Source organism: Purpureocillium takamizusanense, chromosome 7 (assembly GCF_022605165.1).
Source record: "Purpureocillium takamizusanense chromosome 7, complete sequence".
Lineage (NCBI taxonomy): Eukaryota > Fungi > Ascomycota > Sordariomycetes > Hypocreales > Ophiocordycipitaceae > Purpureocillium > Purpureocillium takamizusanense.
Window position 1 is genome coordinate 1630458 of NC_063074.1, and position 25354 is coordinate 1655811.

At 59.6% G+C, this 25354-nt stretch overlaps 8 protein-coding genes across 9 annotated transcripts; 6 read left to right on the forward strand and 2 right to left on the reverse strand.

Moving 5' to 3' along the window:
• The first annotated feature begins 1760 nt into the window (after nt 1-1760).
• On the forward strand, nt 1761-5378 carry JDV02_007804 (Mannan endo-1,6-alpha-mannosidase). Its single transcript, XM_047989335.1, has 3 exons — nt 1761-3590; nt 3654-3739; nt 3793-5378. Exons 1-3 carry the CDS (start codon nt 3503-3505, stop codon nt 5068-5070), a joined length of 1452 nt encoding a protein of 483 aa, XP_047845334.1. The 5' UTR covers nt 1761-3502; the 3' UTR covers nt 5071-5378.
• Nucleotides 5280-7004, reverse strand: HIS5 (Histidinol-phosphate transaminase). The gene is made up of 2 exons (XM_047989336.1): nt 6816-7004; nt 5280-6656 (listed from the first exon to the last, which is right to left on the reverse strand). The coding sequence occupies exons 1-2, from the start codon at nt 6887-6889 to the stop codon at nt 5420-5422; spliced, it is 1311 nt and encodes a 436-aa protein (XP_047845335.1). The 5' UTR covers nt 6890-7004; the 3' UTR covers nt 5280-5419.
• Nucleotides 7005-8636: 1632 nt separating this feature from the next.
• Nucleotides 8637-9464, forward strand: JDV02_007806 (uncharacterized protein; the record flags this gene model as incomplete). The annotated part of the gene is made up of 1 exon (XM_047989337.1): nt 8637-9464. The coding sequence occupies one exon, from the start codon at nt 8637-8639 to the stop codon at nt 9462-9464; it is 828 nt and encodes a 275-aa protein (XP_047845336.1).
• A 599-nt stretch (nt 9465-10063) lies between these two features.
• JDV02_007807 (uncharacterized protein) lies at nt 10064-11002 on the forward strand. 2 transcript variants are annotated; one of them, XM_047989339.1, is made up of 3 exons: nt 10064-10121; nt 10211-10415; nt 10476-11002. In XM_047989339.1, exons 2-3 carry the CDS (start codon nt 10230-10232, stop codon nt 10653-10655), a joined length of 366 nt encoding a protein of 121 aa, XP_047845338.1. In that variant the 5' UTR covers nt 10064-10121; nt 10211-10229; the 3' UTR covers nt 10656-11002. The 2 variants fall into 2 exon arrangements, with proteins under 2 accessions (XP_047845338.1, XP_047845337.1); XM_047989338.1 differs by lacking the exon at nt 10064-10121 and having other exon boundaries at nt 10148-10415; nt 10476-10586; nt 10677-11002.
• A 389-nt stretch (nt 11003-11391) lies between these two features.
• Nucleotides 11392-13768, forward strand: JDV02_007808 (uncharacterized protein). Its single transcript, XM_047989340.1, has 3 exons — nt 11392-12331; nt 12477-13185; nt 13244-13768. The coding sequence occupies exons 1-3, from the start codon at nt 12031-12033 to the stop codon at nt 13644-13646; spliced, it is 1413 nt and encodes a 470-aa protein (XP_047845339.1). The 5' UTR covers nt 11392-12030; the 3' UTR covers nt 13647-13768.
• A 1014-nt stretch (nt 13769-14782) lies between these two features.
• Nucleotides 14783-21367, forward strand: URA2 (Carbamoyl-phosphate synthase). Its single transcript, XM_047989341.1, has 3 exons — nt 14783-15749; nt 15806-20805; nt 20864-21367. The coding sequence occupies exons 1-3, from the start codon at nt 15125-15127 to the stop codon at nt 20921-20923; spliced, it is 5685 nt and encodes a 1894-aa protein (XP_047845340.1). The 5' UTR covers nt 14783-15124; the 3' UTR covers nt 20924-21367.
• A 749-nt stretch (nt 21368-22116) lies between these two features.
• On the forward strand, nt 22117-23290 carry PDX3 (Pyridoxal 5'-phosphate synthase). Its single transcript, XM_047989342.1, has 2 exons — nt 22117-22247; nt 22384-23290. Exons 1-2 carry the CDS (start codon nt 22178-22180, stop codon nt 23151-23153), a joined length of 840 nt encoding a protein of 279 aa, XP_047845341.1. The 5' UTR covers nt 22117-22177; the 3' UTR covers nt 23154-23290.
• Nucleotides 23291-23839: 549 nt separating this feature from the next.
• JDV02_007811 (uncharacterized protein) lies at nt 23840-24827 on the reverse strand (the record flags this gene model as incomplete). The annotated part of the gene is made up of 2 exons (XM_047989343.1): nt 23840-24519; nt 24587-24827. The coding sequence occupies 2 exons, from the start codon at nt 24825-24827 to the stop codon at nt 23840-23842; spliced, it is 921 nt and encodes a 306-aa protein (XP_047845342.1).
• Nucleotides 24828-25354: the final 527 nt, after the last annotated feature.

Consider the following 25354-nt stretch of genomic DNA (forward strand, 5'->3'; position numbering starts at 1 on the left):
TGTCACAGAAACCGCGCCCCTCCTCCTGTTCGTTCGGATTCTTCGACGCCCGCTCTGCTGCCCTATCTAGAGGGCTATGACTTCATGTGCAACATGGCTCCCGGTTCTGAGACCTGCCCGGGGACGAAAACGTATTGCGAGGAAAGGCTCTGGCGGAAGGGCAAGTACTCGAGCCCGGAGGCTTGTTTTGAAGCCCACCACAAGAAGCCAGAGTAGACACCGCAGCTTTGATGAGGGAACGTGTGAGGGAACTGGTCGTCAACATGCTACAGCAGAATCGTCCTATATACATGTATGTGGGTACTAAGTTAGGCAGGAGGCAAAGAGACCGGCGATGGGCCCGATAGGTTACAACTTACAAGGCACGCGTCTGAGCTTCTCAAGAGGAGAGAGAGCCTTGGCCCCCTCTAATGTAGCGTCAATATGAACCCCCTCAAGTCAAGCTGATCGATGGTGCAAGAGCCCTGACCCAGGCAGACCCTGCGTGAACAGCATGTGAAAAAAAAAAAAAAAAGCACCGCCCTCTCCTTCGATCCCACGTCTCGAAGAAAAGGCGAGCCACGACCCTACGTGCGAGTGCGAGCCGCCCCTATCCTTGTGGGCACTGGTAAATATTCCTTTGGCAAGCCCGCCTTCCCCGCTAGGTATGTACAGTGTGATTGGCAACCTTCATGTAACGAAGCCTCAAGGGGACCCTATGGCTCGCAGTTACTTAGGAGGTTGTAACAAGCTAGGCTTGACGAGCAGTAAACGATTCACAAAAGTCCGTCAGGAGGCTTTGCACATCTCATTTAGATGAATGCTTGGATTGGTCACAGGATATGATATCTGGGTATCCTTTCCTGAGTAATGGCCGTGGTATGCATATTCATTCAGCTCTTTGATGATCATATGACCCAGTGGTAAGCCGGATGAGCCGCGCTCACCTTGCTCAGCTCCCATCTTCCTTATTACCGATAGCCATTTGAAGTGAGTCTCTCTCGCTCACTTCGCTCCGCGCTGATCCCACCGAGTCCCTGAAATCACGCGCACCCTCACGTGACGTCCTGTAGTTTTCCTCCTGGGATTCTTCCGGACATGTGCACGACTCCTTGTCCTGAGGCATCCTCGTGTCGGTCCGCCTGGTGGTCGTTGCGTTGGTTTGCAACACCTCATCGTATCATCAGCCTTCTTCTGAGAGGCAATCCACTTCTTCCGACGTCTGGACAGTGACGGAATGCTTTTCCACAAACAAAAGGTCTGACAAAAAATCTCCAACATCTTACGTGACTCTCGAAACTCTTGACAACGCCGCAGAATCAACACCACTTTTTGTTTGTGCAGCAATGCTGTCTGTCCGCTAAAGGCCCAACGTTGGCAAAACAGCCACACCTTATTGTTGTGCGTTGCCCGTGATGCTGCAAGCAGCCCCGCCGCCACGCCGGGGGGGGGGGGGATTGGCGTTCGTTCCAGGCACACAAGATTCACGTGTCTCGGGCCGGGTTCAGGTTCCTGCCGGCGAACCGTTCGGGCCTTTCTCTCACTCCTTCCCGAACTGCTTGCTGTCCGCCCGGGCGCGAATGCTCTGCTGCGGCAGGAGCAGGTATCGCCAGCCAGTCCTACCCAAACGTGAGCGAGATACGAAGTACGTACCTGCAGAGAGCTGAAAGACTAGTCGTGGGCGAAGCCAGGAAGGAAGCAGCGACCCCCATGCATGGATTGGATCCTCCTCCCATTGTCACAATGGCGGCGGCGGCCACTGACATAATACGAAGCCCGCCCCCCCAAAAAGACCATGCCTAATGCGCGCCCCCATCCGCCCCCGCCGTCTCGTCCGCCACCTCCTCACGCTCCTCAGGCACAACCGCCGCCCGCCCCGATTGCCCGCAGCGACGCAGCCCTTGCGATTCGCTCGCTCTCCGCCCTGCGCCTCCCAACCATGACGGAGAACCAACCCCCTGGCCCGTTTCAGGTTTCTTCTTTTTGTTCGCGGCCCTCGACTGCTGCTGGCCAATCCGAGCCCCGCTGGCGCCCGGTGGCCGCTGCGTTGGCGTTTGTTTGCCAGCACCACTGATGATCGTCCGAGTCTCCCGCCCGTCTGCGAGGAACAGGCAAGCGCCCCTGTCGAGCGCAACGGCAAGGCTGCTGGCAGGAAAGTCTCCGAGAAACGCCCAGATTTGGCCCCCTCGACTGCGACGTACATATACGATGGCACGTACGTACTTCGTATACCGTACATACATGCGATGCTGCGGCGGCGGAAAACAGCACTTGATCAAGGCGCCCGCCCCGTCTGTCAGTCCATTTCATGGGTCGCAGTCGGGCGCCACGCCTGACGCTCGTCCCTCGTCCAACCCGTGAGCTTCCCGATGATGCGCTGCTCGCTCGAGCACAGGCCACGCAACACGACAGACAGGATGTGGTGGGTGGGTGGCACAACCGCATGTGAACCCAAAGCCAAAGCATCCTTGGCATCCACGTCCAGTTTGCCGGGCCCGTTGGCGCGCGCAAAGGCGAAACGAGCGGACCCGCCTTTGTATTGCTCGCCCACGACGCCCCTGGAATTATAGCGCAGGGCCCGCCAGATCCAACCAAGCTCCCGTCGGGAAGCGCAACCGGGGTCCTGGGCCGCCAGCGATCATCTCTCGAGTGGCCATGGCGGCCCTTGATGAGGCTCGCTCTGCCCCTGTGTCACTGCCGGCAAGACAGGCCAGGCCAGGCCGTATGATCAACAGCGAGTCCGGCCGGCTGCCATAATTGGCAGGCTCCCGGAGAACAACCAACCCCTGGCTTATGCTTGGCTGTTCCTGGAGCTTGGGCCGAATCGAGAGACCCTGGCTCTGATGCATCCACCTGCCTCCTATTCTGCCTGCAGCTCACCACACCATGACACCGTACATAAGCTCCACCACTCTATGTGCTCGGCGCCCCCCAAGCAGTTCAGTCTTTCCCCTCCTCTTCAATCTTCAGCTTTCTCCTTCGTCCCGATATAGCCTGGACTGTTTCGTTCTTTCGTCCCTTGTTTGAAAAACCCCCCATTGTTTCCTTCCCTCGCAGCGGAGGCGCGGCTGGTTCTCGTATTCACGGCACTGCCTGTTCATTCACCTTCGTCTCGCCCACGGCCCGCCCCACGGTTCCTTCTCGACTCGTTCACTTGTTGTCGGGGCTCTTTGTACAGTACCGCTTGGTTTCTACCCTTTTATCTTTCCATTCATCTCACTGCATCACATGCCGTGATACGAAATCCTATGGGTGTCTATTGATCCCAAGCTCTACATCACGCCGATCAAGACATCACCCCATCGCAGCTCTTTTAGGTTGTTGTATTGCGGCGCTTAGGCTTGGCATTGTTTTGCCTCATAACCTTACCTTTTGTTCTCCTTGTCTTCGGTATTGTCTACGGCGCTGCGATTGTCACCGCCATCGACAACGTACGCCTCGACCGTTACTACCACAACAGCTGCCGGGCAGCACCTTCAACCCTCAACACCATTTACGCCGAATACCACCTCCAGTCGCCAGCATGATGAAGTTTGTCAAGAGCGGCGCCCCGATCGTCGCGGCTCTGAGCGGCATCATTTCCCCAAAGGACCTCAATGTCGACAGTCCAAGTACGTGCAGTCATTCAGATACGATCCTGCGTCCAACGTGCCTTATACTGACGAAGCACGCAGCTTCTATTCGCAACGTTGCAGCAACCGTAGCCCACGATGCCATGAGCTATTACAAGGGCAACGTCACCACTGATCCCAACTCCGTGGTAGGTCCGCAAACCGTTCATACCCCAAGGCTTTTGCTAATGGACGCCCTCAGGATATCGGAGACGTCCCTGACCCGTACTACTGGTGGGTGGCCGGCGCCCTCTGGGGCGCAATGCTGGACTATTATCACTACACCGAGGATCCCAGCTACAACGACGTCGTGCTGCAAGCCCTGTTGCATCCCACCAATCTGGCGCCGACTTTCAACTATGTTCCCAAGGAACATGCCAAAGAGGAGGGCAATGACGATCTCTTCTTCTGGGGCTCTGCAGTCATGTCTGCTGCGGAGCGCAACTTCCCGCAACCCGACGCCAAGGCCCCTGCCTGGATCGACATTGCTGCCAACGTGTTCAATTCACTCGTCAGCCGCTGGGATGCCGGCAACTGCAATGGCGGGCTGCTGTGGCAGATCTACGCCGACAACCCCAACGGCATGACGTACAAGAACTCAATCAGCAATGGTGGCCTGTTCCAGCTGGCTGCGCGACTGGCGAGGGCGACAGGCAACCAGACGTATCTCGACTGGGCGGAAAAGGCTTGGGATTGGTCTGCCCAAGTAGGCATCATCGACCCGACCAGCTACCACATCTACGACGGCGTCGACATCAAGACCTCGTGCAAGCAAGTCAACAAGGCCTCCTTCACCTACACGAGCGGCGTCTTCATCTACGGCGCTGCTGTCATGGCCAACCATACGGGCAAGAGTGAGTGGGTAGACCGCACTAGCAAGCTCATCGACGGCGCCAGTTGGTTCTTCCAGGACAGCGGCAAGTCCAAGAATGTCATGTACGAAGCAGCCTGTGAGCCCAACGACAAGTGCAACTACGACATGATCACATTCAAGGGCTACCTGTCGCGGTTCATGTGGCAGACATCGGTCATGCTGCCTTCGCTGCGCAAGAAGATTGAGGACTACATGCTGCCGTCCGTCAAGGCCGCTGCCTCCGTCTGCACAGGAGGCAAGACCGGACGCGAGTGTGGGATGAAGTGGTACACGGGCTCGTTTGACAACAAGGCGGGTCTGGGCCCGCAAATGTGCGCGCTCGAGGCCATCCAGGGCTTGCTCATCCACCAAGCCGAAGCGCCCCTCCAGGGTGACGCCATCAAGCACGTCCGCGAAGCCAAGTGGAAGCCCATCGACACCTACAAGACTGATGTGGCGGAGACGAGCAAGCGCGACGCACCTGATGCGCCGCGGACGTCGCGCCGCGATGTCTCCTCACCAACCAAGAAGTCTGACGCCGCCGGCCGGTTCCCCCCGGGCGGCTCGGCCTTGGCGCTGGTCGTACTCGGTCTGGCCACGACGGCTATGACTTGGGCCATGGCATGATCATTTCCCCGGCCTGACTCGGATATGAGGTGGGAAGGCGTCGTCAATTTTCATTGAGTATATAATCCTGTAAATATCTCACTAGAAAGCACAGTACAGACGCGCACGAGAAAGGCTTGCGAGAAAAGGGCGTTGGGGATGGGAATGGGAAATTGACATTGAAGCAAAGACTGGGAACATGCATTAGCACATTCATCAAGATGTAAACTGTTCATATCTAATCATCTATGGCATAACCAAAGGCCCCTTTGTGAGCCCCTCGTGCCGGTCATTGCAAGTCAATGGGCGGAGACGACCCTCGACCGTACTCGGGCTTTTGCTTCTATGGCAGCGATTGACGCGCACGAGTCTATGCTACAACGGCGTTTGCCTTCTGCTCCTTTTTCTCCTCGTCTGCCGTTGCGTCAACGGCGGTGCCCTCGCCCCTCACCTCGGCCAGCTGCCTCCGCAGCGACTCGAGCAGCCGCGTCACCTCGTCCTCGGTCCCGACGGTGATGCGCAGGCAGCCGGTGCAGCCGTGCTCCTTGCCGCGGAAGCGGACGACGACGCCCTTGGTCTCGGCCAGACGCTCGTAGACGGCGAGGGCGACGACGTTGTCGGGCCGGCCCGCGGCGTCGAGCATCTCGTAGAGCAAGAAGTTGCTCTCGGTGCCGCCGCGCAGGCGGCCGACGCCGGGGATGAGGGGCATCTCGCGCAGCAGGCGGTCGCGCTGGGCGACGATGCGCTGGCGGTTGGCGCGCATGACGGCGAGGCCGTCGGGACCGAGGGCGTAGGCGGCGAGGGCGCTGGTGGGGCTGGAGATGTTGTAGGGGGCCTTGAGGGAGTTGAGCAGGCGGGCGACGGGGGCGCTGGCGAAGGCGGCGCCGAGGCGGATGCCGGCCAGGCCAAAGGCCTTGGAGAGGGTCTGCATGACGACGAGGTTGGGGTACTCGGCGACGAGCTCGGCGAGGGAGGCGGCCTCGGGGGCGAAGTCGATGTAGGCCTCGTCGACGACGACGATGCCGTTCCACGTGGGGTGGGCGAGGACGCGCTCGACGTCGCGCTTGGCGAGCAGGGAGCCCGTGGGGTTGCCGGGGGAGCAAAAGTAGGCGAGCTTGACCGAGTTGGACTCGTCGGCGAGGGCGTCGAGCACGGCGGGGACGTCGAGGGCGAAGCCGGGCGCGGGGAGCAGGGGCACCTTGACGAGGCCGACGTCGTTGACCTGGGCCGAGACCGAGTACATGCCGTACGTGGGGGGGCAGGTCAGGACGCGGTCGCGGCCGGGGACGCAGAAGCAGCGCAGCAGGGCGTCGATGGCCTCGTCGCTGCCGACGCCGACGAAGAGGTTGTCCGGGGTGATGGCGCGGGGGGTGTGCGCGTGCGCGTTGCGCAGGTCGCAGAGGCGCTGCTTGAGCTCGCGCTGGTGGGGGTCGGGGTAGCGGTGCAGGCCGAGGGGATCGAAGAGCGGCGTCGACGAGGGGCCCGCGGGGGACGAGGACGAGGCGGAGGCGGAGGAGGTGCTGGCGGCGTCTTTCGGGGCGAGGGACGGGCCGAAGGCATTTTCGTTGGCGTCGAGGAGGATGTTTGTGCCGTCGTCTTTGTAGTCACTGTATCATGCGCAAGTAGGGCTTGTCAGTCCAAGCATCGGTTGATAATTACGCAGTTTGGGAACTACGACGATCACCAAAACCAGCAAAAGCCAGGGGGCAAGAGGGGGAAACACGGCGAGAAGGGGCGGCGGCAGCAGCGGGCGGCAATCGTCATACTCTCTTGCGCAGCGGTACGGCTGCAGTGCCAGGATGTTGGGCCGCGCGCAGGTGTCGAGGTTAAACGGCGACATGGCGGGCGACGGGGAATTGGGGTTGGCGACGCAATTGACGAGCAGCCTCTACGTTCTGGAGGAAGAAGGGGAGTCGGTATCGTGAGGCGGCGGCGGGAGAAAGGAGAGGGCGAGGGCGGGATGGCGGGATGGCGGGATGGGACGCTGTTGAAAAAGAACTGGAGGTCATCAGCGATAAGATATGGCGGGAGTGACTGATGAGTGAGTGAGTGCCGCGCCGACGCCGGAGAGCGGGGTGGGGGGACGGGAGTCACTGAGCTGACTTGCAGGAGCCCGCCCAACGGCTTGACTGCCCTACACGAGGGGGCCTCCACTGAGCTCAGCTGCTGAGTGCCCGCCCCGTGTTTCGGCCCGGTGCCCAGGTGGGCCCCCGGCCGCCGTGGTGGAGCATCCACTCCCTAGCAGCGAGCCGGTGGCCGGCCGAGGGAGGCCCCGGAGCCGCATCTCTCTCCGTCCAATGGCGGCCGACTGCAGTGAATGCTCTTTTTTTCAGTCTATTTTACACAGCATCCGATGCGGGAATCATCGCCAACCCTGCAGATAGTCAATTGTCGTTTGACTGTGGTTATCCTCGCCCTTTAAACCTCACAGGGGTGACATGAAGCGAATGTTCAATGAGTATCACTATTCGCAGTCTTGCGTTTTTTCGTTTTCGGAGGACAGTGTGGCACTGTAGGTCGGGCTTGGCACATAGGGCTCGGAGGTGTGAACATGGAAAGAAAATGTGTGGATGCAAATGGTGCTGGGCCATCTAACATCCGGATCAGCAAGTCAAGGAAAGCATGGTCGCAAGGACATCCGCTCCAATAGACCATTGCGATGCTTCATGGCGATAAATACACGGGCCACTTGAGACGTAAGGGTCGTGTTGGGCATGCTTGGAGACCGCCCGGCTGCCTTTGGGTTTTGGCTCCGGCGCCGTCGACGGCAACATCTCCTGTGGCTTCCGCGTCGACAGATTGCGCGCCTCCCTCGGCGGCATCTACACTGACGGAGACACACACTCAGCTACGGAATAGACGAAATGTCTCGAGACTATCGACGCCCCGTCCGGAACCCTGTTCTCTCACAGTCCGAGAGAGGCTCCGGCGGCGGCGACTACGTGGGGCCCTGTGCTGTGGCCGACGCCGCGCGCGGGGGTAGGTCTATTACAAGCACCCATCTTCTCGGCTGCACAGCTTGGTCTAGAAGCCCTGTGGAACTGTTCAAGCGGGTCTTTGGACTGACCTGCCGAGCAGGTGCCGCGAAACATGCGAAGAGGGGGGAGCGGCTCACCCTCAGGTCAACCGGGATCAATGCTCAGGCTTCAACCATCTCGCCACGAGCAGCGTCGAGAACTTGGGGCAAGAACAAATGAAAATTGGCATATTCAGTGCAGGAACGAGGAGTTTTGGCATCTTGCTTTCTGCCACCCACGCGACTGTTGAGCGAAGCTGGGGTGATTAAGGTTTGTCGCATATTCAGCTCCCGCGCTGTCGCAAAGACGCGGCGTCTAGCCTCCCAACCCTGGAGTCTCGATCCATGGCCACTGCCAACGACCAGAGGCACGAGAGCCTGCAGACGATAAGATTCACGCCGAAGCATGCAGGTATAAATAAGTCCTTGGTTTGCGGCCGTTGCGTTCTGTCAGAGCAGGATTCGAAGCAACGACGGTGATGGTTGTAAGATCGCTGCTATCCTGCACTTGCATCCCCAAAAGACACTTCATTCCCCACTAGCCAGTTCTAACACCTGATCCTCGCCCGTCATGCAAGTCAAGGTGGCTCTCCTGGCGCTTTCATCCGCCTGTTTGATCGAGTATGGTGCTGCGAGGCTCTGCAACCCCAAAGACATATCCAACAAAGACGTGTCTGGGTGCGAATGCAAGGACACCAAGACGGGTTGCTCCAGCACCTGCACCTACTGCGCTTCGGACCCCATCTTCGAGACCAAGGGCGTCAAGGACTGCAAGAGCGGATGCACAGAGTCACAGACAAACTGCACGGGCTGCGGGCTCTACTTCCACACCGTGTGCGACTGCATAAAGCACGGGGGATGCGAAAATACGGCGGCCGGCGGCGTCATCATGCCCGGACCGGCCCCGATCTGGATCTACGACGACCACGACCCCAAGGACCCCCTCATCACCACGACCGAGTTCCTGCCCGGCATCCTCCAGATGCGCGGCAGCCACGAGCGCGGCTGGACCTACGCGCAGGAGCACTACAAGCCGCAGTCGCAGGCCGTCTTCCTCAACTCGGCCCGGGCGAGGAAGATGGAGCACGTCCACATCCACGTCTGCAGGAGCCGCAACGCCCAGACGGCCAAGAACCTCGCCGACGAGCACATCCAGAGCTCGACGAGCCTCATCAAGACGGTCAAGGAGCCGGAGCTGTACTGCCTCGGCGTGAACCACAGCGTCACCATCACCAACTTCGCGGGGGCCCTCTCCAACTGGCTCGCCAAGCTGCCCGTGGAAACGCCTCCCATCTGCAAGGACCTGGTGGGCGCGGGCATCCTGCAGGACACCCACGGTCGGACTTGGGCGTGCGCCTCGAAGCACAGGAAGGGCCCACAGGACATGTTTTGTCAATGACGAGCTGGGTTGCGTACAATATACGTAAAATTCTTCAGTACAAGTACAACTGCCATTGCAACTGTCTGGGGCCCCACGACCCTGGTTACGTGGAATACTTGAAATCCATGCCAAATACGAGTTACGTTAGAGATCAAAAACACTTGTTCGCATTCATCATAGAAACTACTACCACTGCGTCGTGGTTATCATCATCAGCAGAATGATGTGAGCATAATGTCAGAGGGAGCCTTATCGACGACGGGTGGCATTTTTAGTACGTGTAGAATGCTATCGCACATCATGTCGTTGACATACGACAACCGCAAACCACATCGCATCCCCACTAGAGACCAGCCGTATATTATAGAGACGTGATGTGCTTATGTTATTGGTTTTGGCCTGTGCGGTATAAAAGGGGGCCCGGATATCAAGTAACGCTCAGTTCGGACCGAATGGATGGTGACGTGTCTCCACGACAAGACTCGGAGGCCTTACCATATCCTTATGCCTTCCGTAGAAGACGCGCTCTACAAGTGGGATGATTGCTTGACAGGACATGACGGCACGCATCTCAAAGCGATGACATTTTTTCGAAGCGCAGCGCAGCCTTTGATATTGCAATGTTGATGGGCCCCATTGGTACACGACGTTGCGGTATTAAGGGCGACACACCAAGTACGTATGCCTCTGATTAGTTTGAGCAATTGCATTTGCGTGTGTGGCGTAATCGCCCCGAGCAAGGCAGCAGAGTTCATGATGAGCAGGCCAATGCTGCATGTATAAATGCCACGGTCCTTGCCTTCGACAATCTCAATGGCTCCCCTGCTACCTCTCATCGAATACATCCCGCACACCCGGATTCAAACAACACCACCTACACACCACACAGCAATGAAGTCTTGGGCTCTCTATCTGCTGGCGCTCTGCCCTTTGGCCCTTGCCGGCGAAATGTGGGAAGTCAAAGAGGGGGTGAGCCGAACAGCTTCGATCCGCGCCCCGAGCATGTCTGACATGAAGCCCGAATCATAGATCTGCTTTTTCGACGACGAGATGCCCCTGCCCTGCGAGCCGGGGTTCTATTGCGGAGTTGAGGTTGGCAACAAGACGACCCAGCTCATGATCTGTCCCGATGAGTATCCCGTAAGCATCTCATCTCGCGGGCAACATACGCGAACATCCGTCAATGAGGAAAATAAACGCCTGGTGTGAGCTGACTACTGGGATTTGCAGTGCAGGCCGGAGCCTGGCCGCGAGACGAGCAAATGCTGGATGACGTTTCGGAACGGCCGGAACCAGAGCGTGAAATGCGACTGAGGGCAACGACGAGAGAACGAACAGGCCGCGCGGGGTGTGTGTGGTTCAACATCATCGATGCAAGCTGGTGCAGCAGGTCTTCCTGCGATCAAGAGGGGCCGGTGGCCGCGGCCAGTTTTTGCTGAGCAGGATCATGAGTTCCGGGTCAGGCACTTCAACAGTCGCTGTGGCGTTGATGGACGCCGTTGCAGAACGGCTTGTTCTTGTTTCGACTCTCCAGAGAATACATCTTTGTACTTGCGGTCGATGATGCTATGCATGGTTGTGTGTGTGTGTGTGCGTGTGTGGTGATTCGATAACTTCTTGGTAGCTGTACGAGGTTATTATGCCCCTTGCATGCTACCAAGTACAGCATACCTTCAGTTGTGCATACCGAGTGAGTAAGTAGTTGCCTAGTATGCTCCGTGTCCGTGTGCTGTTCTCGCCATAGGGCTGAAACGGCGTTGCCAGGATGCCACAGTTCAATGGCACGTCGAGTGACTTAGGTTTGGAAGAGCGGCGCTGTCGCTGTCGCTGTAACTCACCAACAGGTGCTCCTTCCTCTTCCACTTGTTAACGTTAGTACATAGTATGGAGGCAGTCACTGAGACGGGCCCGGGCAAGCTCCACTTGGAAGGAGCGGGTCCGTCCAGGCAGGGGCAGCAGGTAGCGCCAGGGCCGAAAATTGTCCGCGCGCCTGGGCTCTCCACTCGCTCCCCCGACGCAACACCGCGGTTCGAAATCGAATACCTTGCTGCCTTCGTGGATCGCTCCCGCATACATTCTCGCATTCGCACCCCATCAGCCATCGACCCTACCACGCGCGACCCTTTCGCAAAGAGCCCCCCCGCGCGCGACGAGACTCCACGTCTATCTGTTATCTCACCGAGGAGACTCCAGCGCCACACTGTTCGACGCCATCATCGCACGGGTTCGCGCGCGCGTCGCCTTCGCTCAGGCCATCGGCAGACCGCGACACGAGACGCCGCGGCTCCCACTGAGGCGCCCGTGACCAAACCCCGATCGCGACGACTCTACTCGCCATACGCGTCGATCCTTTACTCTCCTTGGGTCCAAGACGCGCCCACGGTGCGACGGGCCGGGCGGAGGGTATTGGAGTCGCTGTAGGAGCGTGCGTTGACTCGACTCCGACGTTCAACTGCTTCCTTGGAGGAGCTCAAATCGCGCCTCGACTCGTCAATTTGTCGCCTTGCAAAACGGGACGGGACGCATTTACTGCTGCGCGGCCTGATCGACCACCAGCCGCTCAGCGGGCGGCCTCCTGCCCGAGATGTATTCCGCCAACTATGGCTTTGCCAACGCGCCATTCAATCCGGCGCAGCAGCAGCAGCCGCAACCGCCGCCGCAGCAACAGCCGCAGCCGGGGCAGCAGATGATGTACAGCCAGCAGCAGCAGCAGCAGCAGCAGCAACAACAGCAGCAGCAGCATCAGCATCAGCAGCATCAGCAGTACCCCGGCATGGGTCCTCAGGGCGGCTTCAACCCGGGCGCGAACCCTCAGATGATGCAGGGCATGCCCGCTGGCATGATGCAGAACCCAGGCATGGCCAACATGGCCGCCAATGGACAAAGTAAGTCGGACCTTGCCGTCCTCATCGTGGTGCCGAAGGAGTCTCGAAGCCGAACCGCAGTTTGGTAGCCTCCTCCTCGCCCGTGATCGGCGCCGCGTCAGTCTCAGTGTTCGTCTCTCGTATGGCTGCTGACCGCTGCCTGCAGTGCAAGGCTACCCGCAGCAGTATCCCGGAAACCCTTACGGCCAGATGATGCCGCAGGGCGTCCCTCCCCAGAATTTCGCCCAAAACAATTACATGATGCCGCAGGGCATGCAGGGCTTCCCAATGAACCAGGGCGGCATGCCCCAGCAACAGGCCCAGATGATGCAACGGATGCAGGCCCAGGCTCAGGCCCAGGCTCAAGCCCAAGCCCAAGCCCAAGCCCAGGCTCAGGCACAGGCTCAGGCACAGGCACAGGCTCAAGCCCAGGTGCAGCAAGGAAACCCGGTCATGAGTCAAGCGTCGACCCCCCAGAGACCACCAAGCGCCCAGCAAGGCACTCCGGGAGGCATCATGCCCCCTCAGCAGCCGCAGTTCTCGACCCCTCAGCCTCCCCCGCAGAACCAGACGCCGGGCCTTGCGCCGCAACCGACAGGCGGTATGACCACGCCTCAGACGCCAACCTTCTCTGCAAGCCAGGGCGGCGGCGGCATGAGCTTGCCGGCGCCAACCCTAATGAGCCCGACTACTGAGTCTCGTGAGAAGGAGCGATTCGCCCTTCTTTTGGACATCAACCACGAACTGCTCTATGAGTCGATTCAGATTCAGACGACCCAGCAAGAGCTGAAGAAGGAGCATGCCGCAGGCGGGGCAAACCCCGCGGACAGGAAACCTTCAGAAGAGGAGAGCCAATTCCAACAAGATTACGTGCAGTACGTTACGGTGTAGGCCGCGTTTGAGGGGGCGACGAGTACTGACAGCCACGCCTAGATGCATGCGCAGGTTGCAAGCCAATTTATCCTATATGGCTGCGCTGGCAGATCGAAAGCCCGAGGTCAAGGTGCCGCCGTGCCCGGCTTACCTCACGGCGCCGCCGCTGAACCTGACGCTGAAGCTCAGGGCGCCGCCAATGGGCGCTGAAGGTGTCGATTCGACCATCGACCCCGTAGCAGACCGAGCGGAGCGGGACAAGGCCATCAAGGAGCTGTACAGGCGACTCCAAGGCGTCTTCCCCGGTTTCGATCCGAAAAAGGAACCGCACACGTTTGGAAAACCGGCCGCTGGCCCCAAGGGCGGCCAGCAGACGACGTCGAACCAAGCGAGTCCTACTGTGCAGCAGGCTCCTCAGATGCCCAACATGCCGGCACCCCCGGCCCACCAGGGGTCCATGTGACATTAGCAGACGGGCGCAACGGTGTTGTTGTTCAGGATAGAGCGGGGAAACCAAAGGATCGGCGTCTGTGGCCATTGAAAGACTTTAATACGACACTTTTGTTCGCTAGTGCAAATGGCGACTCGAACGTTGTGAGGTTCCCGAGCTGAACCAAAGCACGTATGTGTGTGTGTGTGTGTGTGTGTGTGTGTCTCCATGTGAAGCATATAAGCGTGCTGGCATGCTCCTTCGCCGGCTGAGCAGCCGTTCTTCAACGGCTCGACTTGGCCTAGGCCGCACTGCTGTGTAGGGGCAAGGCGAAAGTGCAAAAGCAATGGCAACATAGGTAGGAGGCGTGCGTGTGCTCTACGGCGAGAGGAATCCGTACGATATCAACCAATATATGCGGTATGGTGTGCATGGTGGGCGCCACGCCTGGTAGAGGGCGGGGTCCTCCATCTACGATATGCTGCTTTTTTCCAAGTCTTTTATCATGCCTTGCTTAAGCAGACTTTCCATTTCCATCCCAGACCTGTCTGTGTCCATTGAGGAGCGCTACCACCGTTGGTTTGACCGTCGTCGACGGCGACGAGATCGGCGGACGACATGAAAGGCAATGGGATAAAAGCGAAGTGCACGAGTTGAGGCGCCGATGCCCGAATCGACTGCCCCAGTGTGCGGCAACGTCAAGCTCAAAGAAAAGACCAGACGGCGAGGGACTACTAGGCGATGCACGACTCGGTGGCGTCGCAGGTTCTCCTCTGGCACGTACCGCACCGCCCTTGACCTCACTGATGCGTGCCAGGCGGGGCGGCGGGGTTCAGATGCCACTCCCAAGGTTTGGGTTCCATGCAAGGCTCGTCGACGCGCTGCATCTCGCTGAGGGGGAGCTGGAAGCCCCTCCACGCTTCACCTTGAGCCTATGAACGCCCTGCAGGCTTTTGGACCGGCGGCCTGGCTCCATAGCCATTGGCCAATGACGAGACGCCATCTCGGCGACGCCAACCAGGCTGCCGCCCACCGCCAGGGACCTCGACCACCACCGAGGCGGGCAAGGCGGGGGACCCAGCGGACGGAGGAGAGAAAAAAAAAAAGTTTCTGGGCCGCTTGCCAATTGCGGGCTCACGTATTTTTCTTCCCCTTCAGTCCCCTCCCCTTCCTCCTCCTCCTCCCTCACCATCGCTCTCGTTCCATCAGAGTCTTCTCGTCGCTCTGGACGGACGGATCGACAAGTCGCTGCGGCAGCCGATTGCGAGGTAACGCTCTTGACCTGTCCAGGGAAGCTCTGAGAACGAGTTTTCTTGCCCAGCAGTCGTTAGCAACACCCTCGCACGCGCATAGGCATAGAGCATCCCACTCTTGCGCTGCGTCTGCCCCGCGAGCCTCTGCCATTTATCATCATCTGACGGGGAGGCTGCGTTGCCCCTCGCTTCCTCTCTACTCGCCCCCTCTTTTTTCAATTCTCTCTGATACCCGCCATACTTGCTGAAGCAGCAAAAATGGCCGTCACCGCGCTGCCGCCCGCCTCGGCGCGCATGGCCAGCACCAAGGACGAGGGCCGCATCTGCCTCGAGCTCGAGGACGGCTCCGCCTTCCAGGGCTACAGCTTCGGTGCCAACAAGAGCATCGCTGGCGAGCTGGTCTTCCAGACGGGCATGGTCGGCTACCCCGAGTCCCTGACGGATCCCTCGTACCGCGGCCAGATCCTCGTCATCACCTTCCCCCTCGTCGGAAACTATGGTGTTCCGTCGCGCGAAGCCTTGGACGAGCTGCTCGGCGACCTGCCGGCGCACTTCGAGTCTTCCCAGATTCACATCGCCGGTCTCGTCGCCCACTCGTACTGCGGCGAGGACTACTCCCACTTCCTGGCTGCCTCGTCCCTCGGCACCTGGCTCAAGGAGCAGGGCGTCCCCGCCATGTACGGCGTCGACACCCGTTGCCTCACCAAGAAGATCCGGGAAAAGGGCAGCATGCTGGGCAAGATGAGGCTCCAGATCAAGGACATCCCCAACGGCGCCGCGGTCCCGAATGGCGTCATCCCCGATGCTCTGGCCGGCGTCTCTTTGGAACCTTTTGAGGCGATTGATTGGGTGAACCCCAACGAGCAGAACCTCGTGGCCAAGGGTGAGTCCCCTATATTATCAGTTGATCTCAGGCAGTATGCTCACGCCGGTTCGTAGTGTCTGTCAAGGCTCCTAAGCTGTACAAGCCACCCCCTTCTGTGACTACTCGCAAGCACCCCTCTGGCCGACCGATCCGCGTCCTCTGCGTCGACGTCGGTATGAAGTACAATCAGCTGCGCTGCTTCCTGAAGCGTGGTGTCGAGGTCATGGTCTGCCCCTGGGACCACGACCTTGCTAGAGAGGCTGGCGACCAGTACGACGGTCTCTTCATCTCCAACGGTCCTGGTGACCCGGCTGTTCTCGACGTAACCGTCAAGAACATCCAGGCGGCCATGGAGAGGAACAAGACGCCCGTCTTCGGCATTTGCTTGGGGCATCAGCTCCTTGCTCGCGCTTCTGGCGCCAAGACAGCCAAGATGAAGTTTGGTAACCGCGGTCACAACATTCCCTGCACGAGCATGGTCACTGGCAAATGCCACATCACCTCGCAGAACCACGGTTTCGCCGTCGATGCTGCCTCTCTGCCCGCTGGCTGGAAGGAGCTCTTCGTCAACGCCAATGACGGCAGCAACGAGGGCATCATGCATGTCGACAAGCCCTACTTCAGCGTGCAGTTTCACCCGGAGAGCACGCCCGGTCCCCGAGACACCGAGTTCCTCTTTGATGTCTTCATCAACACCATCGCCGACTGTGCCGAGAATCCTGCCTCTCTGCAGCAGCCTGTGAGCTTCCCTGGAGGCACCATTGAAGAGAACGAGAGGCTGCACCCCCGCGTCTCCGTCAAGAAGGTCCTCGTCCTCGGTTCTGGTGGCCTCAGCATCGGCCAGGCCGGTGAGTTCGACTACTCTGGTAGCCAGGCCATCAAGGCTCTCAAGGAGGAGGGAATCTACACGGTTCTCATCAACCCCAACATCGCCACCATCCAGACCTCCAAGGGTTTGGCCGACAAGGTTTACTTCCTGCCTGTCAACGCCGAGTTCGTCCGCAAAGTCATTCACTACGAACGGCCCGATGCCATTTACGTCACCTTTGGTGGACAGACTGCCCTCCAAGTCGGTATCCAGCTGAAGGATGAGTTTGAGGGCCTCGGCGTCAAGGTCTTGGGCACTCCCATCGACACCATCATCACTACCGAGGACCGTGAGCTTTTCGCCCGAAGCATGGAGTCCATCGGCGAGAAATGCGCCAAGTCTGCCTCTGCCAGCAACGTTGAAGAGGCCATGTCGTGCGTCAAGGATATTGGCTTCCCGGTCATCGTCCGCGCTGCGTACGCCCTTGGTGGCTTAGGTAGTGGGTTCGCCAACAACGAAGAGGAGCTCATGGACCTCTGCAACAAGGCATTCGCCGCAAGCCCGCAGGTTCTGATCGAGCGCAGCATGAAGGGCTGGAAAGAGATCGAGTACGAGGTTGTCCGCGACGCCCAGGATAACTGCATCACCGTGTGCAACATGGAGAACTTTGATCCTCTTGGCATCCACACCGGCGACTCGATCGTCGTTGCTCCCTCGCAGACCCTGTCTGACGAGGATTATAACATGTTGCGGACGACTGCGGTCAACGTCATCCGGCATCTTGGTGTTGTGGGTGAATGCAACATCCAGTATGCGCTCAACCCTTTCTCACGGGAATATTGCATCATTGAGGTCAACGCCCGACTGTCGAGATCGTCTGCCTTGGCCTCCAAGGCGACTGGCTATCCTCTGGCCTTTATTGCCGCCAAGCTCGGTCTCGGGATCCCCCTCAAGGAGGTTTCCAACTCGGTCACAAAGGTCACTTGCGCGTGCTTCGAGCCCTCGCTGGACTATGTCGTGGTGAAGATGCCGCGCTGGGACCTCAAGAAGTTCACGCGTGTGTCGACGCAGCTGGGCTCTTCCATGAAGAGCGTCGGAGAAGTCATGAGCATTGGCCGATCGTTCGAGGAGGCGATCCAAAAGGCCATCCGCGCCATCGATTTCCACAACCTCGGCTTCGGGGAGACCAACGCCCTCATGAAGCTTGATGACGAGCTCCAGACGCCCTCTGACCAGCGGCTATTTGCCATTGCCAACGCCATGCACGAGGGCTACAGCGTTGACAAGATCTGGGAGATGACCAAGATCGACAAGTGGTTCCTTCGCAAGCTCAAGAGCCTCAGCGATTTCGCCAAGGACATGTCCAAATATAACACCAAGGACATCGTCGGCTCGCCGGAGATCATGCTGCAGGCCAAGCGTCTGGGTTTCTGCGACCGCCAGCTCGCCAAGTTCTGGGACTCCAACGAAATTGCCGTTCGCAGAATGAGGCTCGAGGCCGGCATCAAGCCCTTTGTCAAGCAGATCGACACGGTCGCGGCAGAGTTCCCGGCCTATACCAACTATCTCTACCTCACCTATAATGCCACCGAGCACGACGTTGACTTCAACGACCACGGTGTCATGGTTCTCGGCTCCGGTGTGTACCGAATCGGTTCCTCCGTCGAGTTCGATTGGTGCTCGGTCCGCGCCATCCGCACGTTGCGCAAGACCGGCTTCAAGACCATCATGGTCAATTACAACCCGGAGACCGTGAGCACCGATTATGATGAGGCCGACAAGCTCTACTTTGAGAACATCAACCTGGAGACGGTGCTGGACATTTACCAGATGGAGGCCGCTGGCGGCGTCCTCGGCGCCATGGGTGGCCAGACCCCCAACAACATTGCCCTGCCCCTGCATCGCGCTGGAGTCAAGGTGTTGGGCACCTCGCCTGAGATGATTGACATGGCTGAGAACCGTTACAAGTTCTCGCGCATGTTGGACCGAATCGAGGTTGACCAGCCGACGTGGAAGGAGCTGACAAGCTTCGAGGAGGCCCGGGAGTTCTGCCAGACTGTCAGCTACCCTGTGCTCGTCCGGCCGTCGTACGTCTTGTCTGGCGCGGCCATGAACACGGTCTACTCCGAGAAGGACTTGGTAAACTACCTCGCTCAGGCCGCCGAGGTCTCGCGTGAGCATCCCGTCGTCATCTCCAAGTACATTGAGAACGCCAAGGAGATTGAGATGGACGCTGTCGCCAAGGACGGCGTTGTTGTCGGCCATTTCGTCTCTGAGCATGTTGAGAACGCTGGCGTGCACTCTGGTGACGCTACCCTCATCCTGCCGCCACAGGATCTGGAGCAGACCACGATTGAGCGCATTGAGGAAGCCACCCGTAAGATTGGCGCCGCGCTCAACGTCACGGGTCCTTTCAACATTCAGTTCATTGCCAAGGACAACGACATCAAGGTCATTGAGTGCAACGTCCGTGCCTCGCGGTCTTTCCCCTTCGTCTCCAAGGTCATGGGCGTTGACCTGATCGAGATGGCCACCAAGGCGATCATGCACCAGCCCTTCCAGGAGTATCCTCCCACCAGCCTTTCTCCCGACTGTGTCGGCGTCAAGGTTCCCCAGTTCAGCTTCTCGCGTCTGTCCGGCGCTGACCCTGTTCTCGGTGTGGAGATGGCCTCGACTGGCGAGGTTGCCTGCTTTGGCGTCGACAAGTATGAGGCCTACCTCAAGGCGCTCCTCTCGACCGGCTTCAAGATCCCCAAGGCCAACGTGCTTTTGTCCATTGGTTCTTTCAGGGACAAGATGGAGATGCTGCCCTCGGTGCAGAAGCTCCAGCGCATCGGCTACAAGCTGTTCGCCACCGCCGGTACTGCCGACTTCCTTCAGGAGCACGGCGTCCAGGTTCAGTACCTTGAGGTCCTGGGCCGCGACGAGGACATGAACTCCGAGTTCTCCCTCACGCAGCATTTGGCCAAGAACACGATCGACCTGTACATTAACCTGCCCTCCAACAACAAGTATCGCCGGCCGGCCAACTACATGAGCAAGGGCTACAAGACTCGCCGCATGGCCGTTGACTACCAGATCCCTCTTGTCACCAACGTCAAGAACGCGAAGATTCTGATCGAGGCCATTGCGCGCCACGTGTACCTGGACGTCTCGAAGCGAGACTTCCAGATCACTCAGGAGCCGGCGGTGCCCAAGCAGGTCCTGTCTGTCAAGACGCCCGAGATGAAGGCAACCATTCCCTCCATCGGCCAGGCTACCGAGAGCCCCAGGCGTCCGGGCACTCGCGACGGCGCCAACGCTGTGGCGTCTCCCCTCCGTGGCGCCGGCGTGGACGAGTTCTCCCTGGCGGCCCCCTCGTCCATCAGCGCCTCCGTCTTGCAGCTGCTCTCTCAGCCCTCCATCTTCAAGAAGTCCCACGTGCTGTCTGTCAAGCAGTACACGCGAGCTGATCTTCATCTGCTCTTCACTGTCGCTCAGGAGATGCGCTTGGGTGTGCAACGTGAGGGCGTGCTCAACCTCCTTCGCGGCAAGGTGCTTTGCACGCTCTTCTACGAGCCCTCGACCAGGACCTCTGCCTCGTTCGACGCGGCCATGCAGCGTCTTGGTGGCAGGACCGTGGCCATCTCGACGTCGCACTCGTCGGTGCAAAAGGGTGAGAGCCTGCAGGACACGCTCCGGACGCTGGCGTGCTACGGCGACGCCATCGTGCTCCGCCACCCAGAGGAAAAGTCTGTGGACATTGCCGAGAAGTACTGCGACGTACCTGTCATCAACGGCGGCAACGGCAGCAAGGAGCACCCGACGCAAGCGTTTCTGGATCTCTTCACCATTCGGGAAGAGCTGGGCACCGTGCAGGGCCTGACCATCACCTTCCTGGGTGATCTCCTGTACGGCCGGCCCGTGCACTCCCTCGTGTACCTCCTGCGGCACTACCAGGTGCAGGTGCAGTTAGTGGCACCCAAGGGGCTGAAGCTGCCCGACGGCGTGCGGCAACAGCTCGTGGCATCGGGCCAGCTGCTGTGCGAGTCGGACACGCTCACGCCCGAGATGATTGCGCGAAGCGACGTGCTGTACTGCACGCGGGTCCAGAAGGAGCGCTTCCCGAGCGTGGAGGAGTACGAGAAAGTGAAGAACTCGTACCGGGTGGACAATGCGGCGCTCAAGCACGCCAAGAGCTCCATGGTGGTGCTGCACCCGCTGCCGCGGAACGAGGAGGTGGCCGAGGAGGTTGACTTTGATCAGCGGGCGGCGTACTTCCGACAGGTAAGCAGGCGTGACCCATCCCCTGATGGAGAAGAGCGAGCACTAACATGCACTCCAGATGCGTTATGGGCTCTACTGCAGAATGGCCCTGCTCGCACTCGTCATGTCCTCATCGTGAGGCATGTCGGGCAGATGCCATGGATTGCGGAGTCACTTCAAGTTTGACATCTAACAGCAGGAAAAAAAAGGCGGATTTACGAATACGGGCTAGAGTGCTACATTCATAACGATAGAACTGTGTCGTCTCAAGGCATTCGATTTGCATGGCAGTTCTACACGTGGCGGGACCGGCATGGCGTTGGATCGTAGAGGCGTAGAGTCGTAGCCACGGCATCTTTCGGTACGGGTTACCGTTTGGGTGCGTTGGCTGCGTGTATGGCGTTGTGTGTGTATGTGTTGTATGTTGAGTGCATTGTATGTACAGGCGTGCGTTGCGTGTATATACGTGTGCGTTGCGTATATGTGCGTTTTGCGTGCTGTGCGTATCTGTGTACGTATTTTGTATGTAGGTTTGTTCGTTTTAGTTAGCTAGCGTATATAGTAAATAAATGATTCGTAATCGTACCGTCTCGTGGTATGTCTCCGTCCATGCCTTGTGTGTGTCCTGTGGCGATGAATGGCTGTGGTTGAGGTTGAGGGCGCGAGTGAGGCAATCCAAGCTGGATGCAAGTCGTTGACGAGGCGGCGGCCGCCTGTGTGGCTTAGTAGGGGGATGCCGCCCCACCAACCCCGCCATCCATCCATCCATCCATCCGGGCCTCCCCTCCGTGCCTCTTCCAAGTGTCATGCCGCCGTTTTCCGACGTCGGCCCTGTCGTGTCGTTTGTGCAAAGTCATAACTACCTTATAGTTGCGCACGCATTGGAAAACTTGCCTATACGTACCACACCGCTCACGCAGTCACGCTCCACCACAAAGGACGCTCGACGGCAACGCATGGGGTGACTGAAGCTTGCTGCTGCCCCTACTTCAGAAGGTTCAGAAAGAGAGAGAGAGAGAGAGACACCCCGCCGTCGTCATCGCCGTTGTCCGCCTGCCGCGACTCGGCGTGCGTTGTTGCTTCATCTCCTTTTCATATGACGCGTCGGGTGCTGGGGACCCCCGTTCTCGTCCACCGACTAGCACCGCGCAACGAAGTCGCCGTCGTCGTCCCTCTGCTGTCCCGTAGCAGCGCCGGAAATCGGGCAGCGACAGCAGCAGCAGCAGCAGCAGCATCACCACCACCACCACCACAGCAACGACGACGGCTTGCAACGGTAGCTCGACGCCCCATCCTCGCCGCCTCTACCCGTCGAGTCGCCGCCGCCGCCAGAGCCCAAGCCCAAGCCCAAGAAACCCAGAGAAGCTTTAGCAGCTGCGTTCGAGCCGCGCAGATGGCGCTGTATCAGCCGCCGGTCGCCGAGTCGCAGTCCGGTGCGGCTGCGCCGCCGGAGAAGCTCATCTGTACGTTTGTTGAAGTTTCGTTCTTTTCTTTTCTTCCTCCACACACGGGATAGCACATCCCCCCTCCCTCCCCCCCAACGAAGGAGGGGGAAAAGAGGAATACTGGGGCTGACACGCACGCGCACGCACGCAACAGTCGCCCCGGCCGGCAGCCAAGCCCACGGACAGGCCGCGCAGTTCACGCGCGGGACGCTCTCGCGGCGCGACCTCGTGTCGGCGGCGTCCCCCGCGCCGCAGTTCCACGCGTGGTTCACCGAGGCGCAGGCCACGCCCGCCATCGCCCAGCCCGAGGCGTGCGCGCTCTCCACGGCGGAGCTCCCCTCGGGCCGCGTCTCGTCGCGCCTCGTCTACCTCAAGGAGCTCGACGCGGGGGGCGGCTTCGTCGTCTACTCCAACCTCGAGACGTCGCGCAAGGCCCGCGACCTCGCCACCAACCCGCACGCCGCCCTCGTCTGGTACTGGCCCGCCCTCCAGCGCCAGGTCCGCGTCGAGGGCCGCGCCGAGAGGTACCCCCGGGACCAGTCGCAGGCCTACTTCGACACGCGCGTCCGCGGGAGCCGCATCGGCGCCTGGGCCTCGCGCCAGAGCCAGGTCCTCGTCCCCAAGGCCGGCGGCGACGGCGGCGGCGACGGCGCTCGAGTCGGCGATGTCGACAACGACGGCCACGGCGATGATGATGGCCGCGCCCAGCTCGAGGAATGGGTCGCCGAGGCGGAGCGCCGCTTCGAGGGCCGCGACGACATCCCCGTCCCCGACTTTTGGGGCGGCCTGCGCATCGTCCCCGACCGCGTCGAGTTCTGGCAGGGCAGGGAGAGCAGGCTGCATGACCGCTTCGTCTACGAGCTCCAGGACGGCGGCGAGCCCGGTGAGGAAGCCAAGTGGACCGTCGCCAGGCTCAGCCCGTGATGCTCCCCTTGCCGGGCCAGGGAAAACAGCTCAAGGGACAATGGGTGAGCGACCATACCAGCCAGCGACACGTTATTAGACACAAGATGCCATGGAACCATCCTTCTCCAAAGCCCATACATAGATGCATATTGGATTAAAACAACCAGGTCCCGTGATTAATTTCGCTGTGACGACGCTTGCACACTAACACCGCCCAATCCCATACATATCATGCTCCCCATTTTGATTCCCTGATCCCCAGGGACATACATTACCAACAAGCAAGAGCAGTGCCACGCCAATGCTGCTTCAGATGCCCAAAAAGCAAAACAATCAACACAAGGCTCTCCGGGGTATGTCGACAACAGCTTGCCACCAAAAAAAAAATTGTCCAGAACAACCAATGCGTCTGCCGGTCCGCGTTACCAGGCACCGCCTCACCAACAAGACGTTCCTAGGCTCGCAGGCAACGTACCAAACAAGCTTCAAGAAATGGCTCCATGCCAAATCTCGCGACTCAGAGCCCGAGTCTCCCGACAACGCCATGCCAATGTGCCAAAAACCCTAAACCAAGACTTAGAAACGCCACCGAGGCCCAATGGGCGCCAAGTGGTAAGTCGACATCTCGTGGCTCTCGTGAATATGGCCACCACTGCCAGCCAGCGACCCATCGTGGTGTCATTGACGGCCCCAGTCTGCTCCGCTCAGGGTGTCTCCGCTGGGGTCAGCGAGAGGCCCAAGCCCAGCGTAGGAGTGCGGGGGACCATGGTCTTGGATCTGCTGTGCGACGGGCAGAAGTGTGCCGTTGGCGACGCCGCCCTAGGCCGCTGGTGGTGGTGCTGGCTGCCGAATTCAGAATCTCTCTGCTGACCAGCCAGCTGCATGTCGACCATCGCATCGGCAAGGCAGTCCTCGTCGCAAAGCGGCATGATTCTGTACTGCAGAAACTCCATGATGCAGCGCTCGGTCGTGTTGAGCTGGTCGGGTGACCACAGGCCATTACCCCACTCCAGACAGTAGAAATGCGTTGGCTGCTGCGGGTCCTCGGTAAACTTGACGGCGATGACGATGGCCGCGAGGATGATGACTTCGGGCCGCACAGAGTCAATGTGCAGCATCTGTTGCTGGGCGGCTTGGTAGAGGGCCGGCGTCGGGGGCAAGGTATGGCGCTTCGACAGCGGCATCAAGGTGTTGGGGGCGAGCGGGCACGAGAGCCGCCAGGCACGCGCGAACTTGGCGTCGAGGCTGTCGAGGATGCACACGGCGAGGGCGATGGTTTCGAGGGGGAGATCGGCGCGGGTGAGCAGGGCCTGAACGAGGGGCACGGATGCCGTTGCCAGCGAGGCGGCAGAAGGGATGAGATTGACGAGATGGATGGCGGGTCCTGCGATACCGCCTCAATTGTCAGCCAAGCCGGGTCATTTGCAGCTCCTCCTCTACTTTTCACGTACCTCGAAACCTGACCATCAGATGCTCGTCGTCCTCATCCGAAGATGGCGATTGGGATGCCGATGAGGGATCCTTGTAGGTAGGAGGCGGCGTAGGGAGGTTGGACAAGGGCCTGTAGGTGAAGTAGGTGTCGACCTCGTCGTCTTCGTCGACGTCGCCGTGGTGCTTGCGGGCGCGCTCGAGCTTGTGCTTGCTTGCCGGGCCTTCAAGGGCCTCGGCAGCCGGGCGATTGGCTCGACGCATGTTGCCTGCCTGGTGGTCCTGCAACGCTTCTTGAGATCCTCGGTCGAAGGCGGTGAGGGGCTTGGACCATGTTTTGGCGAGTTGGCAGCACCAGTCCTCGCTGCAGTGGTGTTCGCAAACAGCTTCGTCGAGAGGATGCCCGTGGGCTTTGAAGGGGCCTGGTTCCCCAAAGTATCGTCAGGGGCCGTGCCGAGCTGATGTGAGCTTGCGGTCGCAAGGCTGACGGGGTCGGAGCTGAGCACGCGAGCAGATAGATGGCCGCAGACACAGACGCCACTGGGACGGGCAAGAGGGTGCGAGAGGCTAATAAATGAGCCGGTCCCAAGGGCAGGCCGCGAAAGAAGGGATGGCAGCCCAGGGGTTCCTACCCCGTAAAACATGCGCGAGATGATGGGCAAGTTATTAGTTGGTGAGCGACGCAAGCAAGCTTGTCGACACGAAGTTTGGCCCGTTTTCTTGGCCGAGGGTGGAGAGAAGGCGAGCTTTTGGGCAACGCTGATGTGCTGCCGAGCCTGCTGTGCCTCGTC

What these genes read in the sequence shown, in the direction of transcription:
- JDV02_007808 (XM_047989340.1), top strand. Translation starts at nt 12,031, where the DNA reads ATGTATTCCGCCAACTATGGCTTTGCCAACGCGCCATTCAATCCGGCG. An exon ending in CATGGCCGCCAATGGACAAA is followed by an intron (nt 12,332 to 12,476) that starts GTAAGTCGGACC and finishes CGCTGCCTGCAG; the next exon opens with TGCAAGGCTACCCGCAGCAG. An exon ending in TTCCAACAAGATTACGTGCA is followed by an intron (nt 13,186 to 13,243) that starts GTACGTTACGGT and finishes AGCCACGCCTAG; the next exon opens with ATGCATGCGCAGGTTGCAAG.
- URA2 (XM_047989341.1), top strand. Translation starts at nt 15,125, where the DNA reads ATGGCCGTCACCGCGCTGCCGCCCGCCTCGGCGCGCATGGCCAGCACC. An exon ending in GCAGAACCTCGTGGCCAAGG is followed by an intron (nt 15,750 to 15,805) that starts GTGAGTCCCCTA and finishes GCCGGTTCGTAG; the next exon opens with TGTCTGTCAAGGCTCCTAAG. An exon ending in GGGCGGCGTACTTCCGACAG is followed by an intron (nt 20,806 to 20,863) that starts GTAAGCAGGCGT and finishes CATGCACTCCAG; the next exon opens with ATGCGTTATGGGCTCTACTG.
- JDV02_007804 (XM_047989335.1), top strand. Translation starts at nt 3,503, where the DNA reads ATGATGAAGTTTGTCAAGAGCGGCGCCCCGATCGTCGCGGCTCTGAGC. An exon ending in CCTCAATGTCGACAGTCCAA is followed by an intron (nt 3,591 to 3,653) that starts GTACGTGCAGTC and finishes CGAAGCACGCAG; the next exon opens with CTTCTATTCGCAACGTTGCA. An exon ending in CCACTGATCCCAACTCCGTG is followed by an intron (nt 3,740 to 3,792) that starts GTAGGTCCGCAA and finishes GGACGCCCTCAG; the next exon opens with GATATCGGAGACGTCCCTGA.
- PDX3 (XM_047989342.1), top strand. Translation starts at nt 22,178, where the DNA reads ATGGCGCTGTATCAGCCGCCGGTCGCCGAGTCGCAGTCCGGTGCGGCT. An exon ending in GCCGCCGGAGAAGCTCATCT is followed by an intron (nt 22,248 to 22,383) that starts GTACGTTTGTTG and finishes CGCACGCAACAG; the next exon opens with TCGCCCCGGCCGGCAGCCAA.
- JDV02_007807 (XM_047989338.1), top strand. Translation starts at nt 10,230, where the DNA reads ATGCCACGGTCCTTGCCTTCGACAATCTCAATGGCTCCCCTGCTACCT. An exon ending in TGTGGGAAGTCAAAGAGGGG is followed by an intron (nt 10,416 to 10,475) that starts GTGAGCCGAACA and finishes CCCGAATCATAG; the next exon opens with ATCTGCTTTTTCGACGACGA. An exon ending in TCTGTCCCGATGAGTATCCC is followed by an intron (nt 10,587 to 10,676) that starts GTAAGCATCTCA and finishes TGGGATTTGCAG; the next exon opens with TGCAGGCCGGAGCCTGGCCG.
- HIS5 (XM_047989336.1), bottom strand. Translation starts at nt 6,889, where the DNA reads ATGTCGCCGTTTAACCTCGACACCTGCGCGCGGCCCAACATCCTGGCA. An exon ending in CCGTACCGCTGCGCAAGAGA is followed by an intron (nt 6,657 to 6,815) that starts GTATGACGATTG and finishes CGCATGATACAG; the next exon opens with TGACTACAAAGACGACGGCA.